The 17,264-nt window shown below is 38.4% G+C and overlaps 1 protein-coding gene and 1 long non-coding RNA gene across 6 annotated transcripts in view; one reads left to right on the top strand and one right to left on the bottom strand.

Moving 5' to 3' along the window:
* The window catches only part of LOC144297954 (uncharacterized), a 122,714-nt gene that overhangs the window by 4,783 nt on the left and 100,667 nt on the right, over positions 1–17,264 (bottom strand). For all 3 annotated transcript variants that reach the window (XR_013364910.1, XR_013364909.1, XR_013364911.1), the window contains one exon: positions 7,120–7,358. This is a non-coding gene — a long non-coding RNA (uncharacterized LOC144297954). The remainder of the gene's footprint in view (positions 1–7,119; positions 7,359–17,264) is intronic.
* The window catches only part of SNAP25 (synaptosome associated protein 25), a 78,950-nt gene that overhangs the window by 41,741 nt on the left and 19,945 nt on the right, over positions 1–17,264 (top strand). For all 3 annotated transcript variants that reach the window (XM_077872222.1, XM_077872224.1, XM_077872223.1), the window contains exons 2-3: positions 11,222–11,357; positions 13,268–13,309. In XM_077872222.1, the coding sequence (XP_077728348.1) occupies positions 11,286–11,357; positions 13,268–13,309 (114 nt within the window). In that variant the 5' untranslated portion in view covers positions 11,222–11,285. The remainder of the gene's footprint in view (positions 1–11,221; positions 11,358–13,267; positions 13,310–17,264) is intronic.

Genomic DNA, 17,264 nt, shown 5'->3' with positions numbered 1-17,264 from the left:
GGAAGTCAGACTTTTTTCAAAAGAAACCCGATCAGGACTGTATTTGTTTATATATCTAGATGTAGAGACACAGAATCCCATGTAGAAATTGGGTGGGACACAATGATTTGAAAAATAAGGAAGCCAAGCTTGAAAGGCATGGTGCTGTAATGGTGGCCAGTGGCTTCCCTCAGAGATACTAGGGGAATGGTGACATATCTCTGAGCTGGTTGAAATATCTGTTCACTTGAGATGGTTCTTAAGGCAAATTTTCCTGTAAGGAATGCATTCATGGTGTTTAATCTAGCCCATTCTATGCCATCAGATATTGAGAAGAACATGGTGGGGAGAAAGGGAGGCTGCCTTTTTAAATATTTTTATATATATATTTTATAATATATTTTATATATTTTTTATATTTGCATTTCTAGATGGTTTTATCATCTAGATAAATTATTATCTAGAATTATCTAGGATTATCAGAGTTTCCCATTGGATACTTGCAAAGCCCTTCAGCACTACACAAAGCTATACATAAATGAATCCTCCCATTCTAGGGGCATAAGGAGGACCTATAGTTGTTGCAGGAAATGCAAATTCTAGCACCACCTTCATCCTTCCATAGGTGGTATGATTTATAGTCTGCATTTTTACAAGAAAATAAAAAAGTTTAGATGCAAGGAGACTTTAGACCATGCTATGAAGTGCTATCATGAGCACTGCAACTTATCAGTGAGCCAGATATTGGGCATAAAATGGAAGTAAGGCAGTAAATCTATTCATGAGCCACTGTTCTTCGTATTTGAAAGATAAATCTTTTTTAATTCAACTAAATAATTTGTTAATACCAGAAGTGCCTACTATGAAGAAAGAGGGAAGTTGAATTTCATGCTCAAAAATATCCAACATATAAGAACAAGGAACTAAGTCCAGTCCACACTTTAAAGAACTTATACAACCACAAACACAGCAGATTTAAGAACTGGCCATTTTTAACAATAGAAATATAAACAGAACCTTGCTACCTTGCTAAAAATTATTATTTGCTCTGATCCTTAGTTTGTCATTAAGACATGTAATTTAATTATTATCATTTTCAGAGGAAGAGTTTATCAGGACTATCCAGCTCTAATCATCTTAATCAAGTCTTAGCCTTCACAGACTCTGCTATTTGGAGAAGAAAAGTCTCTGTGTGCTTTTTCTGATAAACATCTTCCCCTTGTTCTCTGAATGAAAGACTGTCTCATAGAAATTAGCCAGTGTGACCATCCTCCAAGTACAGGACACTGTTGTGAGACATTTGGAACCTCTGGCCCTGGAGCTTCCTGTCTGCTGAGAAGCAAATGCTGCTGGAAGTGTGCAAGTTGTGTAGAATGGGCAAAATGGAATAATGGCATGGGGTGCTGTGGTGGAAGTATAGGCCCAGAGTCTGGCTCCCCCACTTGGAACTGACCTTCCTCTTGACCCAGCCTCTTCCACTGACCTTCTGATCTTGGCTGGTTATCAAGGCAACTAATATATCATTTTTTCTTGCTTACTATGGAGATAACATGTTTTGGGGAAGCACTTCTTAAACTCCTGATGCTTGAAGATCTTGTTCAGTAGATGATCTCACTCAGGAGGTCTGGGGTAGAGACTATAATTCTGCATTTCTAACAAGCTCCCAGGAGAGGCTGATGCTGCTGGTCTGGGAACTGCAGTTGGAGTAGCAAAGGTTTGGGGGTTCCTATATACCCCCCCCAAGCTTTATATAAAGTTCCTAGCACATAGCAAGTTCTCAGTAAATGATTATTATTATGCATAATATTTAGACAGCAAGAGTTACAATGACATAGAATATTGGAATAAATGCAGCTGATTTTTCTTAATTGAGAAAGGCTGCTTCAAACCTGGGGCAAATTCTAATTATTCAGAGTAAATAATGCTCCTGATGCACTTGAGGAATCTTGAGGACTTGTCTCAGCAGCAGTAACTGCACTTCACTATTCCCTTAGAATGGGCACTTTGAGTCTTATGGTTGCATTTATTATCTTCAGGTAATAAATTTCATCCAGTAAAAATAATGGCAGTAAGTCCATCCTGATCACCTCTCATTATCATTGTAACTGGAGAAGAGATCCAAGCATTATAGTTGAGGAAAGAGATCTTGCCTCCAAACACATCCAAGTACCAGCTCCTTCTCAAGAGTAAGGGCGAAAACCCAAAGAAAACTGGTGACTGCCCCACCGTTTGATTCGGAGTCATGAGCCAAATGAGAGGTCCCACATCTTAGATGCATGATACTGGTTTGTTGTTGCTGTTATTTGGGTTTGTTTTAGAAGATGACAGGAATAGAGCCAAGACATATATTCCCAACCCTTAAGTTTGACCAAAGTTGTGTGGCATAAATACCATAGTGACTGGGAACAGGAGACATAGGCTTCCAGCTATGGAATGAGTAAGTCATGGGGATGAAAGGTACAGCATAGGAACTATATTCAATGATATTATAATAGTGTCAAGTGGTGTCAATTGGTATGAAACTAATGTAATATTATGTGTCACCTATAAATAAATAAATATAAATAAATAAAGTCTATGGGTACAGTTCTATTATTTAATATCAATAAAAGCTATAATTTACTATGAAAAAGTGATCATGGGACTACTTTGTGACAATGCAGCTGCAAAATATAAAAAGCAAGACATGGGCTGAAATTTAAGAAGAAATTGATAAAGCTACAGTACTGCCAGGGACTTGAATACATGGAAATCAATAGATCAACTGACTAAAGATTTCAGGGTGTTTGAATAACAGATCTTCCTTTTTAGCTTGATTTGGTATAGATAGGTAGCAAGAGAAAATCAACGATAGAATAGACTTTCTTTTTAAACACAAATCTACCTTTCCCAGAAATTGCCCAGGCACTGGGGTACAAAGGAAATCTTACCTAGTTTCAAAAACCAAATCACATGGGCCACCTTCACTGATCATGATGAAAATAAAATTAGCAATGACAATAAAAAAACTTCTATTATTTAAATTTTTTTCTATTATTTAAATTTTAAAATACTTTTAAATAACTCAAGAGTTACTTGAAATAAAAATTGAAACAGAAGAAATGAGAATAGAGGAAATTAAAACTGAAATTTAATGCTATTTAGAAATAAATAACAAAAGGCTATAATGTATGCCCAAATTTTTAGGGTAGAGCCACAGTAACACATAGAAAATAATTTCTAGCAATAAGCATGCTGTACCAAAAACAAGAAAAATGTGAAATAAATGAATCTTTTGTCAATTCAAAAAGATATAAAGAGAACACAGTCATATCCCAGGAGGAAAAGAGAAATAAAATAAGCAAAAAAACGGGGGGGGGGGGAGAAGAACTAGAGATTAAAAGCATAGGTAGAGATGATAGATGATATCAAAAGCTGGAGTATCCTGAGATATATCTGTCAAACCACTCTATGTTATTTTCTAATATATAAATGAAACTAAAAATAAAATAGTTTTCAGTTTTTGATTAAAAGACAAAAATAGCCATACAATGTGCTTGAGAAAAATATGCTTTCAAAAAAAAAAAAAGAAAGAAAATGTGCTTTAAAAAATGACATAGGTTCTTGATCTGAAATTTCTCTGTGGTTAATAGAGAGTTACCTCTAAACGTATTTTCTAATCTGCAAATTGAGGATGATAGTAGTATGCACACCATATGGCATTGAAGGTTCATGTAAGTTATTATATGAGAAGCACTTAAAACAGGGCCTAGCAAAGAGTAAGCCCTCGGTGAGTGTTCATGTGATTTTATTAATAATTAAGGAGAGTTGTCCACTCGGTTTATAAAGTGTCTTTGTTCTTCTTTGGGCTTGGTTGATTACAGTAAGTCTTTGATAAAATTTTGTTGAATTTTAAAGTGTATCCCCACCAGAAAGCAGGCAGTTTCTGCAGGAGAGAGAGATTATCTTGAGGAGGTTTCGTTCAAATGATGAGCAGTGTGAGAAGATACCAAGTTGTAGGTTTCAGCTCTGTGATAATTCAGCCGATAGATGTTGATATATGTGGGCTTGTTTATTTGTTTTATTAATTAAAAGGTAAAACCCAGACTCTACATCAAGAGAACAGTCTTAGCCTAATGCATGAAGATAAGTAAGCCCCTTAATAAGGAAGGGTTGTCTCTGTATTTCACTTGCCCCATGTCTAATATGAGACTCAAATAGACTTGCGTGCAGCATTAGAAAATGGAAAGCTTTGCGATTTATATTTGACATCAAGGAATAGCGGCAGCCTGCCAGCTTTGTACCACATACTGTGACAGCAACAGCTTCTCAGATGTTTTTGTCCCTAATGCAGTCCAGTGCTGCTGCTGGGGCTGGGAACATAGGCCTGCAGTTGGTCATGGAAATTAGGAATCTCTGAAGGCTGTGCAGGCATCCCCGGACCTTGTGATGAATTACATGGATTAAATCTGATTGTAGAGAAATTGCCAATCAGAAGGAAATATATATTATATGTTAAATTTAAAAATGGTCCAGAGGCTCCTGGGTGGTGGAGTTGGTTAAGCATCCAACTCTTGGTTTTGGCTCAGGTCGTGATCTTGGGCTCATGAGATCGAGCCCCAAGTTAGGCTCTGTCTGCACGTGGTGCAGACTGCTGATCACTCTCCCTGCCCCTCTCCCTCTACCCGTGGGTGAATGCTCTCTCCTTCTCTTTCTCTTTCAAATAAATAAATGAATCTTTAAAAAATAAAGAAATAAATAAAAAATGGTCCAGAAAACACAAACCACTTTGCAGGAAGGTCCATGAGAAGGAACTTCTTCAAATAAATATAGACAGAAGAGAACACCCCACTTTGTGTCTCTCTACGGGAAATGGATACAAAAGACCAATAAGGAATGCTTTAAGGGTCCCTGGGTGACGCAGCGGTTTGGCGCCTGCCTTCGGCCCAGGGCACAATCCTGGAGACCCGGGATCAAATCCCATTTCGGGCTCCCGGTGCATGGAGCCTGCTTCTCCCTCTGCCTGTGTCTCTGCCTCTCTCTCTCTCTCTGTGTGACTATCATAAATAAATAAAAATTTAAAAAAAAGGAATGCTTTAAGGATTTTTGTTCAAGTTGATTTAACCCAGGGATCAGCAAATGTTTTCTGTATAGGACCAGAAAGTAAATATTTTCAGTGCTGAGGGCCTCGTGGTCTCTTGAAACCACCCAACTCTGCCTTTGTAGCCTGAAAGAGCCATTGACAACAGGGAAGCAATGGGCATGGGTAAAGCTTTATTTATAGACCCTCAAACTTGAATTTCATACTTTTTGCATGTAAAAAGTATGCATCTTTGAGTCTTTTTAACCATTTAAAATATAAAATCATTCTTTGCATACAGCCAATATAAAAATAGGGGGATCCCTGGGTGGCACAGTGGTTTGGCGCCTGCCTTTGGCCCAGGGCGCGATCCTGGAGACCCAGGATCGAATCCCACATCGGGCTCCCGGTGCATGGAGCCTGCTTCTCCCTCTACCTGTGTCTCTGCCTCCCTCTCTCTCTCTGTAACTATCATAAATAAATAAAAATTAAAAAAAAAAATAGGCTGTGAGCTGGATTTGGGCATAATGCCCTGAAGCCCCTGGCTGAGCCTATAGTTTCTACAGTCTGCTGAACCTTCCTGCTCCCCACCCACCTGGTGGCACTTACTAACACTCCAGGGAACAAGGTTCTATATATCAGAGCTACAAAGAAGTGCTGTTTGTGGGCAATAGCAGCAGCATGGCCTGGGGCTTATTGGAAATGCAGAATCCGGGACCCTATCTCAGAATCTCTGAGAGTGGGACCTAGTTATCCGTTTTAACCAGGTTTCCAGTAATTCTGATGCCTGTTGAAGTTTTAGAAGCACTGCCCTAGACAACACCTGGAAAACTGCTGACTTCGGAACATTAACTTGGGGGTGGGGGTAGGGGGCGAGTGTCAAAACAGTGCTTTCATTCACTCAACAAATCAGTTAACATGAATTGAACACCTACTGGGGGCCAGACCCTTTACTAAACACTGGTGATTTGAGACAATTACTAGGATACTGTTAGACCCTTAATAAAATGGGAGACTATCTTACAGCAGAGCCCTAGGGAATAGTTTTGAGTGGCTCTGCTCCTAGTTTCTTCACTTAACTGAACAGGTTTTGCTGGCTGGGACCACACTACTAGCTTGAGCAACACATGGGATAGAGGTTCAATTTGCTAATATGAGTGAATGTTCTATGCCACCTAGATAATAAATGCCGTTTCACTATTACTGTTCTTTCAGCTGATCAAATTGTTGTGCATCAACATCAGTATGCCTCTTCAGGTGCTATTCCTCAGAAGCCTAATATGCTTGGGTTTGAGGTTTGTGGGGAGAATTATCAAACACTAGCATCAAATATCCCAACAGAGAGGACGCCTGGGTGACTCAGGGTTGAGCGTCTGCCTTTGGCTCATGGCGTGATCCTGGATTCCCGGGATCAAATCCCACATTGGGCACCCTGCATGGAGCCTGATTCTCCCTCTGCCTGTGTATCTGCCTCTCTTTCTGTGTCTCTCATGAATAAATAAATAAAATGTAAAAAATAAATATCCGAACAGAGGATCTGGAGGTATGTTCCAGACCTACTCTCCCTGTATTCTCTTTAGGAGAGTGGGCATTGCTCTTTCAGCTAGGAAATGCCGTGCATTTGATATCTGTTACGGATGCATCAGCCCTTCTCCCCAGTCAGACATCCCCCACATCTGAGAGCAGGAATAAGGTGTGGGAGCTCCTGGGGAGACCATGGAAGTGATGAAAACAAAGATATCCACTACATGGCTTCTCTGCTCTCACACCAACTGCAGATCAGCCACATCCTTGTAGACTGCTGTCAGCTTGAAGCCATGGGGGCTCAACAGCTGTTTTTCAGATGCTGAGAATAGCAACTTTGGGAGGAAATTGCCAAGGAAACCCATGAGCCCTGAGAGTGTGTGTGTGTGTGTGTGTGTGTGTGTGTGTGTGTGTGTGTGTGTGAGGGAGAGAGAAACAGAGACAGAGAGACAAAGAGAGGGTGAGAGAGAGCACTATCAGCAAATAAACCTGGAAGAGGGAACTAGCAATCATAATCCAGGTTGGAAAGTGCAGGATCTGCCTTCTAATAAACTAACCTGTTGGGAGGAAAGAAAGGTCAGTTGCTTGCTTAGAGTGAAGGCAGATGTTCCCCCAAGGAACTCAGCAGCAAAATACAAAGATAGAGAACAGGGTGAGAAGGTGCACTTATTTATCTCCACGTGGCAATCTTGCAAAAGGTGCTGCTTCAAGACTGCAGGCTCTGGCACTCTGCTGGTTTCCCTGGTTTCAGTCTTCTGCGGGTGCCCAGCACCACAGCAACGTGTCTCCTGCCCAGCTGTTAGTAAAGGAAAGCTAATTAACAAATACTGCATTTGTTCCACTCTTAGCAATGGGTACAGGCTTATCCTGAATGAGCAAAGCTTTCTGAATATGAAGCTCCCACATTCTTACAAACAAGGTTGGCAGAACTTTCTATAATATAATTACACCTTCAGAAGGCCTATGAGACTGGAATTATGTACCCTGTTGAAAAAAAACTGAGGCTCAGAGACAGTGATAAACTTGCCCAAAGTCATCCAGCAACTGAGTACCAATCGTCTGTGAAACCCTTGTTCACACCACAGCTGTGGCTCATAAACTACTCTACATTTCCATTGATACACCATTTTATTTTAGGGGGTAGATCCCAGTCATTCAGAAAAACACTGGAATTTTATTTCTGCTTATTTTAAGGTTCAGAAGTGGCTCAGTGTAAATTCCTTCCAGTTTCTGTTTGCTAGTTCCCTAATTTCCAAAGTGGAGATCTGTGTTTAAGTAAAACACAAAGCATTTAAAGCTGTATATCATATCATGAGTACATATTCTAGTGGCCAGAATTGGTGTTAAAAATTAGCAGGCTCAGGGCAACCTGGTTGGCGCAGTTGGTTAAGCATCTGACTCTTGATTTCTGCTCATGCCATGATCTCAGGATTGTGGGATTGAGCCCTGTGCCAGGCTCCATGCTCAGTGGGTAATCTGCTTAAGATTCTCTCTCTCCCCTTCCCTCTCCCTTGATTCATGCTCTCTATCAAATAAAAAAGTCATTTAAAAAAAAATCAGGAGGCTTATGGTATGATGCTCTGTCGACATTTTAAATGGCTGCCCATAGAACTAACCTAACATAAGCTTACTACCTCTTTTTTTTTTTTTTTTTTTAATGCTGGTAAGTAGAATGTAGTCCTGAAGCTTTTTTCCTTCTTTTTTTTTTTTTACCATGATTCCACATTTGTCACTTTGCTGAAGAAACACTGGGTATAAAAGAACTGTGAAATCTATTATCTCCAAAGAAGATTCACTTTAGGACTCCTCCTATTGAGGAACACTGAATAGTCTGAGTTCTTTCACAAGAGTAATACATGTGGGAGAGTCTAATAATAGTTGCTAAATTAAAATCCCAGGAAGAGTTCAACCTTAGCTGTTGAGAAAACAGTATAGCAGTGGGCCTGGGAGATGAGGTCATTGAGGGCCTGCCACTGCAAACCTGATTATTTTTGAAGAGTTTTCATTTCATTTTTGAAAAACAAAATGCTTCTAATACAAATTATAACAAAAATAATTTTTAGAATAATAATTAAACATGGTATTGCTCCAAGGCCCTACATCTAACTTCTTTTCCCATCTTCAATTTTCAATAGAAGACAAACACAGATGTGTTTTTTGGTTGGGAAATCATGCTCCTATGCAATATTTTTATCCCATTTTGAGTTTCTTCAGGCCTTCCTCTGTTAGTATAATACCCACTGCTATCACAAAACCAAATCCTCACAGTTTCAATAGTGTAGTATAGTTGAAGTGCACTGTCATTTCATATGAAGTTTTGGGTCTTTATGGTTCATTATCAACTTGCCTCTATGTAGGAATTCCAAGGGCCCAAGTTCTTGCTGTCTCATGGCCTCATCATCCACTAGGGTCCTGTTGTTTTTGGGAGAAAGGGAAAGAGAGGACATGGAAGGAATGCCTGCTTCTGAACTGCCTGAGCCTGGCAAGGATGCACATCATTCCCACTGCAATACATGAGCCATCTCTAGCCACATGCACCACCTCCTTGCAATGGGAACTAGAAATGTAATTCCCATCTGAGCAGCCATGTCCCCAAGACCATGCTCTACCATGGAAGAGGGAGGAAATATTCCAATGCACACTTGGCCATCTCAACCACAAAGCAAGAGCCCATGCCTTCTACAGTTGTGCTACTCGCAGAGAAGGTTTTATCATATCATATATTTATCATCTCAAACCCTTCCTCAGACTCTTATCCTATACCTCTGATGGCCTTTCCTGGGGACATGACTTCCTCAGGAAGACCTGCTGTGACCCATGGGCAGCCATGGTATGTCCTCAAATATAATTAGTTTCACACTGAATAATTTAATTTCCTTATTTTACTCCCATCTTCCTAATTAGCTTGTTGCTCTATGACAGCAATGAATTTACCTGTCTCATTCATTACTATATCCTTAGTGCCTAACACTGTCCTGGCATGTTACAAGTACTCAATAAATATTTGAGAAAGAAGGAACGACAGGAGAAAGAAAGAAAAGAAAAAGGAAGAGAGGGAGGGGGCTTATTGGCTCTGGAGGGAGCTCAGTCTGACTACCTATAATTTGTATCATTTGAGATTTCAAGAGAGTAACCAAGAAATGGGCTGGTCATATTTCACATACAAAGGATCCATCTCTTTTTAGAAAAATAGCTGGGCATATTCACGTAAACCTTCTTGGCAACCTCTGATAACAACTGAAGGAAACTAAAGATTTTCTGCCTTTAGCTCCTTGCTAGAGAGTAAAAATTTACCTCTATCCTTGAAGATTCTTTTAGGTGATCTAAAAATTAAACTGACATGAGACAGATTAACAGGAGAAAATCAAATTTAATTATACATGTCTGGGGAATCCACATAGATTTGGGTTCCAAAGATTGGCAAAATGAGGTATGTATGTCATCCAGAAATAAAGAGAAGGTAAGAGTCTGGAACTTCAAAGGAAAGGAAAAAAATTCACTGGAAGGTAAAAAAGAGTAAATGTTTACCAAACATTTGAGGGTTTGAGATGTTTGGTAAACATTTACTCCTTTGTATGGCTGGGCCATACAGAAACATGGGACATAGGGAGCAATTTTAATAATCAGACTTCGCTAAATCCTTCTCAGTCTACCACCCCTAATCCTCGTAGTTAGTTGTGGTGATTGCTCCTTTCCTGGAGGAAGTTAGGGGGAATTCTCGTAGGCAGTTAGGGGGAAGGTCAAATATTATTCCTGAGTCTTCTGAGCCTTGATTATTTTCAGCTCGAAATAATCTGCATGCCAAAGTGGCATATCTGGTGGTGGCCTGTCCTTTGCCCCTACATTCTAAATGCTTCTAAATGCAGTGGAATACTACTCAACATCAGAAAGGAACAAACTATTAACATATGCAACAACATAATAAATCTCAAAATAATTATGCTAAGTGAAAAAAATGAGACAAAAACAGTACATACTCTATCATCCATTTATATAAAATTCTGGGAAATGCAAACTAATATATATTATATATATTATAGAATTTATATATATAAATATATAATTTATATATATATAAACTAATATATATTATATATATATTATAGTAACAGAGAACAGATAAGCAGTTGTTTCATCACAGGGGCCAGGTGATATGGGATGAGTGGGTGTGTAGGATTACAAAGAGCATGAAAAGACTTTAAGGGATGTTGGATATGTTTTCCTAATTGTGGTCATGGTTTTCCTTGGTGTGTACAAATGTCAAAACTTTTCAAACTATGCATTTCAAATATATGGGATTTATTGTATGTCCATCATACCTCAATAAAGCTCTTAAGAATAAAATAAAAATAGAAAATAAATGTGAGGTTAAAAATATACTAACCCAGAACCATATCCCTCCATATCATCATTCCAAATTCTTGGATGGTTCGTGTCTTAAAAATGCTTCATAGCTGTACATTGTAAAGCTGGCAAGTATGCATTCATAATGCACCTTTGGGAGAAACAGCAAAATTCTATTGAACCCTGTCTGAATATGGCTTCCATCTTTCAGAAGATGACTGAGTCATGGAGACAGCGTGGGCTATTTAGATCTCCTGTTGCACATACGACATGTCCTTATATAAACTCTTACATGTTCAAATCTGCTTTTTCCAGGTTCTGTGTCCAAAGCCATCACTGATCCCCCAGCCCAAGCACCCAGCCACCCCCAACCACTACCATGGCCGAAGACGCAGACATGCGCAATGAGCTGGAGGAGATGCAGCGAAGGGCTGACCAACTGGCTGATGAGGTGAGGGATGGCACATAAAGAGCAAAAGATGGGGAGCTGAGTACTTGGTCTTATTCAGGTTCAGGCGGAAAAGGTTTTTTAACATCTCAATTTAAAAAACAGAGGAGTATGACTGATTTTCTATACACCTGACACCTCTACAGACAGGAATGGGTTGATAAACCTATATACAATTAATATCTTAGCCTAAACTCCCAATTTCTAAAAATCTAGAGAAGTCAAGACCCTCTAAAAAAAGCAATGGCTTTGGGTGTCTGGAGGTGGCCTAATTCTGAGAGCTGATTGTTATGTTTTCTAGAATTTTACAGGCTGGTATTAAAATTGAATTATATAAATTGACAAAAATAGATGATATTAATTAAAAATCAAAGGCAATACTCAAAATTCATCACTTAATTATTTTCCTATATTTTACTACTACCTATGCTCTCAAAGTTCTTGGTTTTATAGCTATAATATAGGAATACCCTATAACAGTGTGTTGCTGTACACCTTCCCAAGTTCACCTTTAGTGACACCACACTGCTTAAAAATCAGACAGGTTAGGAGTATTTATATCACAGGAATCTGCAAACACTACAAATCAGGATTTGACTTACTGTTTTGTCGACTGTCTAGACTTAAGAAAGTGGAGAAAATATTAATAACAGAATAAACTTAAAAATGTGCATGTCTCTAGCCATTACTCTTTAATTAACACAAAAAATGGAGAAAATCTTCTAGTATTTGAAAATTTTTATTCTCTTCAGCAGTCACTTGCATCATTGACAAACTAGCAAAGGTCTAATGTATCTTCATTGTTGCACTGTCCTCTTACTTGTTAATGGAAAAATCAACCAACATCCATGTCAGAACTACACTTGTTCTTTGCATGCTTAGCAATGGACACAAGAGTTCAGTAAAACTTAACAAACCTTACTGTGAGAATCAATTAGCTACATGAAATATATAATAAAGGGCACTATATATTTTATTATTTGTAAATACTATGCTCTCCTTCCCCTATATCGGGAAAATAACCAATTTAAATACACATATACACATATTCATATCTTTTTACATATTAATATTCATATATTTTAGCATTTACCAGCATACCACTGCTTACAGCCATTCTATTTCAACAAGCAGCCTCCTGACAGCTCTTCCAGGAAAGTTCACGTTCTTCCCGTTCTTGCAGAATCTTGTCCAAAATAAGTTTGTCACTTAAAAGCAAAGCTTTGAGAAATCACAGTGGTTGCCGGAGTCTACTAGTTTCAAAGGAATTGAGAAAAAAGTGACAACGATGTGCCCGAGGGACCAGTGCTGACTTCAGACTTTCCATCTCACTTTGTCTTATCTAAGGATGGAGATAATTATTATAGCTGTCTCCTATAGGCTAGTTATTTCAAACATGCTTGATTTTTTTTTCACCCTAAGGCGACAGCTTAATTTGTATTGATAAGAACTTCCAATTGTGTTTCTAGGAGCTTTATAAGAAACTTGATGTTAGATTCATCTCAATTCATGAAAAATTATGTTTGTGTTTAAAACTCAATATTCCTGGTCCAAGGAGGCCAAATTAATCCTCTGAGTATTTGAGATAATTTTTCATGCATCCTGCACATGCAAAATTATCTTTTCCAGATTACTTTGTCTTTGATATCAAGATCAGCTTCATATGGTTTTGATTTTAGAAGATCAGCTTTAATGTAATTGCTTTAGGGAATCTTATTATGTAGAAAGACTGATAGGAAAGAGATTGAAAATGTGTTTCAGTCATAAACTTAAAAGAATATGTGATAGTAACCCTTTGTGAAAAAATAAAAATGTAACCCTTTGTGTTTCTCAATTGAAGAGAGTAGTTCTGATTTCCAAAGACCTCTGGATCCTGCACTCATAACTTTTTTTTTTTTTTTTTTAAATCTCAGTCACTGGAAAGCACCCGTCGTATGCTGCAACTGGTTGAAGAGGTAAGAAGTGGCCATATTTCAAGATAAACTAATCCCTTTTGTGGGCATATTCTTTCCCTAGACCCTACTGCCTTTTCCTAGGTCATGATCCCATTGATTACAGAATTAATGTCGCCTACCAGGAATCCACATTAATGAGGGAGATGTCACTTAGCCATCAAATGATCCCCTCTCCCTCCCAGTCCTGGCCACCTTTATAGATGAGGAAGTAGAGAAGGATGGTACTTCTAAGTAAATGCTCATAAGAAATTGCAGAAGATTGAATCACTTTAAGCAAATATAAAGGAATTATCTACATAAAAACTTCACTTGTAATGATTTTGATGCCTCTTAAGTCACATCTAATCTTGATACTCTGTTTTGACTCAGCCACATTTATGACTTTTAAAAATATGTATCCCAATAGATACAACATTTGCAGAAATTGTAATATTGAGAGTCAGGCACTAAAATTCACGAAGTAATAGGAAAATTCTTTGATAAAAGGAATTTCAAGTCCATAATGCAAATATAGAAGCTCTTTTAGATTCCCGACTCTGGATTAAACATCCATTTGTGAGGCATGGTTAATGAATCCCAAACTATTTTTAAATGGGTAAAATAGGGCAGATAGCAATAATGGAATCAAAAGGGCATTTACAATAAACCTTGCTCATTCCAATTTGGGAGAGCAGCAGTCAACCAAGAAGAATAAGTGGTTTAATTGAACTTGCCCATTGGGAGAGATGAAGTGGAAAAAGAATGGGATGGGCTATATTTATCTTAACTGAATAAAACAAGCCTAATGGTTTTTTATTCAGTGAAATGCTGTTTTAGCTATGCTTTGAAACTGCTTATCAATTCATGTGTGGTTATCATTTTTAGAGATCTTGCATGTTCTTGAGCAGAATGATTAAATGAGCCTACTTGCCTCGCACTACTGTAAATTGCTTATGCAATGACATGAAAGGAAAGAAAGATCAATGTTATAAGACTAAAACGAAGTTCAGCTGCCTTTCACACTACAGAAGCCAACATCTTCCTTTATTTCTGCAGCTTCAGCTTCTTACCCAGAAATGAAATATTGGCTAAATGTCAATTGTTGCGAATTGCCACAGAAGGAGTAGGGAGAAGGGGGCAGCATGAGCTCCCCAGGACACCAGGGAGCCTGGTGAAAAACGAGCATTTGAGCCTGCAGTGTAACACAAATTGGCCCCCACAGGAAGGCTCTCCAACAAAGGAGCCCTTGGAAGTACAGGGAGCAGCTTTCCCTCTCTAAATGAGGAGAAATTTTGTCCTTGCTCTATCCTGGGAATGCCACTTGTGCAGAAATACTTGAGGACCAAGAAGGAGGCAGGTATTCTAAATCTAAGAGTGCTGGCAAGGTTTTCAGAGTTGACTTGTCCCTTAACCCATCATGAGAACAAGCAAAAAGAGTAAATCTTCATAAATTCCCACATGAGATATCACATTGACCTGAAGGGAACCCACATGTCAGCTGACATAATTAGTTATGTTATACATCTTTATGATCTTCAACCATAGCCTCTGGACTCATTTTTCATTTTCATTTACATGTATGCCCACGTCAAGTAAATTTCTAAAATACCAGAACTATCACCAATTTGTCTACCTGTGCAGTGTTGAAACACTGGGAAGTGGTGGAGCAAATGCATCAAACACATCACTCTGAACTGGCCCCTCATCCATTGGAGTCTTTGAGCCAATGAATACTTTTTTTTTTTTTTTTGCCTCTTCTTAAATTGCAGGCAGTGTCAACCAGTCTTGAGTAAGGAGTGTCTGCTCTACTTATGGGGGGGGGGGGGGAGTCTCAAAAGCTCTATTGATTGAAGTAGGATACTTGAATCATACATTTTTGTTTCTCCTAAAGGATTTCTTGATCATGCATGAGGTTGCATCTTAGAACAAGGGGTGAAACAGATGGAAGCTAGTTCCTACCTCTAATAAATGAGAGAAGGCTATTAGACTTTCTATCCTTAGGAAATTATGAGCAAAGTATTATTGCAATAGATTGATTGCTCTTACTTCCTCCTGGGTTATTTTATATTGATGGTCAAATACCCCTTATGTCTAGAACATTGGCTATTCAAAGGATAGTCTGCTTTTCGATCGAAAAAGAAATTGTCTTTAAAGAGAATCAGCATTAAATATTCATCAAGGACAGAAATCATTTGGCAAATATGAGCACTGAAATAGTGGGATCCTGCCCATGATCCCAAAGTACATCAGTGCTATATAATTTGAATTGAGCTGAATTCTTATTGAAATTTAGTCTCAAAGACAGGAAAGGTTGCAAAACTTGTGCAGCCTCCCTACGGCAGACAACCCCACTTTCAGTTCAATAAGATTTTGTGCCATCCCTCACAGACTAGGGTGTAACAGAGTGGCAGGTATAGAAACTTGCTTTTTTAATAGAAGCCATTAATGGCATTTCAAGGACGATGTAAAGTGACACAGAAGTCGGTTGGGAAAATTCAGAAAAGTGGATACCCTACACAGGTAAAAAGATTAGAAATCATATAACATTTGGTTCCCAGAGTTGCAAACTTGCTCTTTTGATGACTACACTTGCACAAACATGTATGGAATACCTAACTTTGGGGGTGGGAGGTAAGATATAAATTGGTATCATGTAGGAAAGCAGGTATGAAAATGGTTCTCCAAACTCAAGACCTTCCCTGCCTCGGAACATATAATTAATTCTGGTAGTAGAATCACGAATACCTCTTTAAGAAAGTAATATTTGGTTCCAGGCAAAAAAAAGTTAACTCTGTTGACACTACCTGCCAGAAATGAAGTCTACACGTGAATGCCTTGGGGCTGTGAAAAGTAACCCAGGAAAGCCCCCAGCGCTTGAGGGCAGGCCAGTTCACAAGCACCACAGAGAGCTTTCATGGAGTGGTAGTTACTGAGGCTCTTCAACATTGCATGGCTATTTTAAGCATCTTTTCTTCTCATCCCAATTTATCTTCCAAGTCACCTTGGTAATGAGAATAAGTGTTCTAAAGCCATGTCTTTATTATGCCAGACTTTCTACTAAAGCTAGAAAATTGAGGCAGGGCAGTTCTTTTCATATAGGTAGATGTGGAGGCTTTTGGAATTCTAGTGGTTAAGAAAGTGCCTGGAGAGTCCTGGTTTTAGCTCAGATGTGTTGGATTTTGGGGAAAGCATCTCAGAATGATCAAAGAAAGACTGAAAAATGTTCTAGAAATAGTCTTAGTTCATCTGCAAGAAAAGAAAAATAAAAATAGAGATATAAAAAGAAGAAAGAAAGAAATGAAAAAAAAAATTCCTCATTATCTCCAACTCTTTAGTTTTTAGGTAGACAATTTTCCCAGCAATCTCAAACAGAAACCAAGAATCAAGCTAAGACAACAGTGGAACCACCTCCTCTCATTCCTAGCTATCAAAACATAATACTTGTTAAGAATAAGAGAAAGTAATATTCTGCCTTCCTCAAAATATTGTCCTCATCCCTGTCCTTCTCCTCCCTTGCATTTCTAGTTTCCCCAAAGAAAAATCCAGTTATTTTGATTTAAAAAACTATCAGCAAAACAGTGGGATCAAATGTAGGTTCTAATGTTTATTGAGAACCTACTATGTGCTGGGTACTATAACCAGAGCCATCATCATCAAAGGTCTATAATCTAACTTATATATAATCTAACTTAACCCTCGTAGGTACACACTTTCACTACTATTCTGATCGCCATCTTAGTGAGGAGGAACTTGAAGTACCCAGTGAATAAGTAACTTGCTTGAGACACCTAGCTATAAATGGCAGAGACGAAATTAAAACCCAGCTCAAAAAAATCAATTAATTATTTTTTTAAAAACTGGTTTTTTTTTAATCCCAGAGTGTGAATTCTTAGACACAGCAATTCCCTTCCATCAGCAACTCCTACCATATTTACTTTTTCCTTTGAGAATTTCATAAAAAGGGAAAGGATCTGAG

The sequence above is a fragment of the Canis aureus genome, chromosome 26 (assembly GCF_053574225.1).
Source record: "Canis aureus isolate CA01 chromosome 26, VMU_Caureus_v.1.0, whole genome shotgun sequence".
Taxonomy (NCBI): Eukaryota; Metazoa; Chordata; class Mammalia; order Carnivora; family Canidae; genus Canis; species Canis aureus.
Note: the sequence above shows the minus strand (reverse complement) of the source record. Positions and strands in the feature narration are given on the sequence as shown.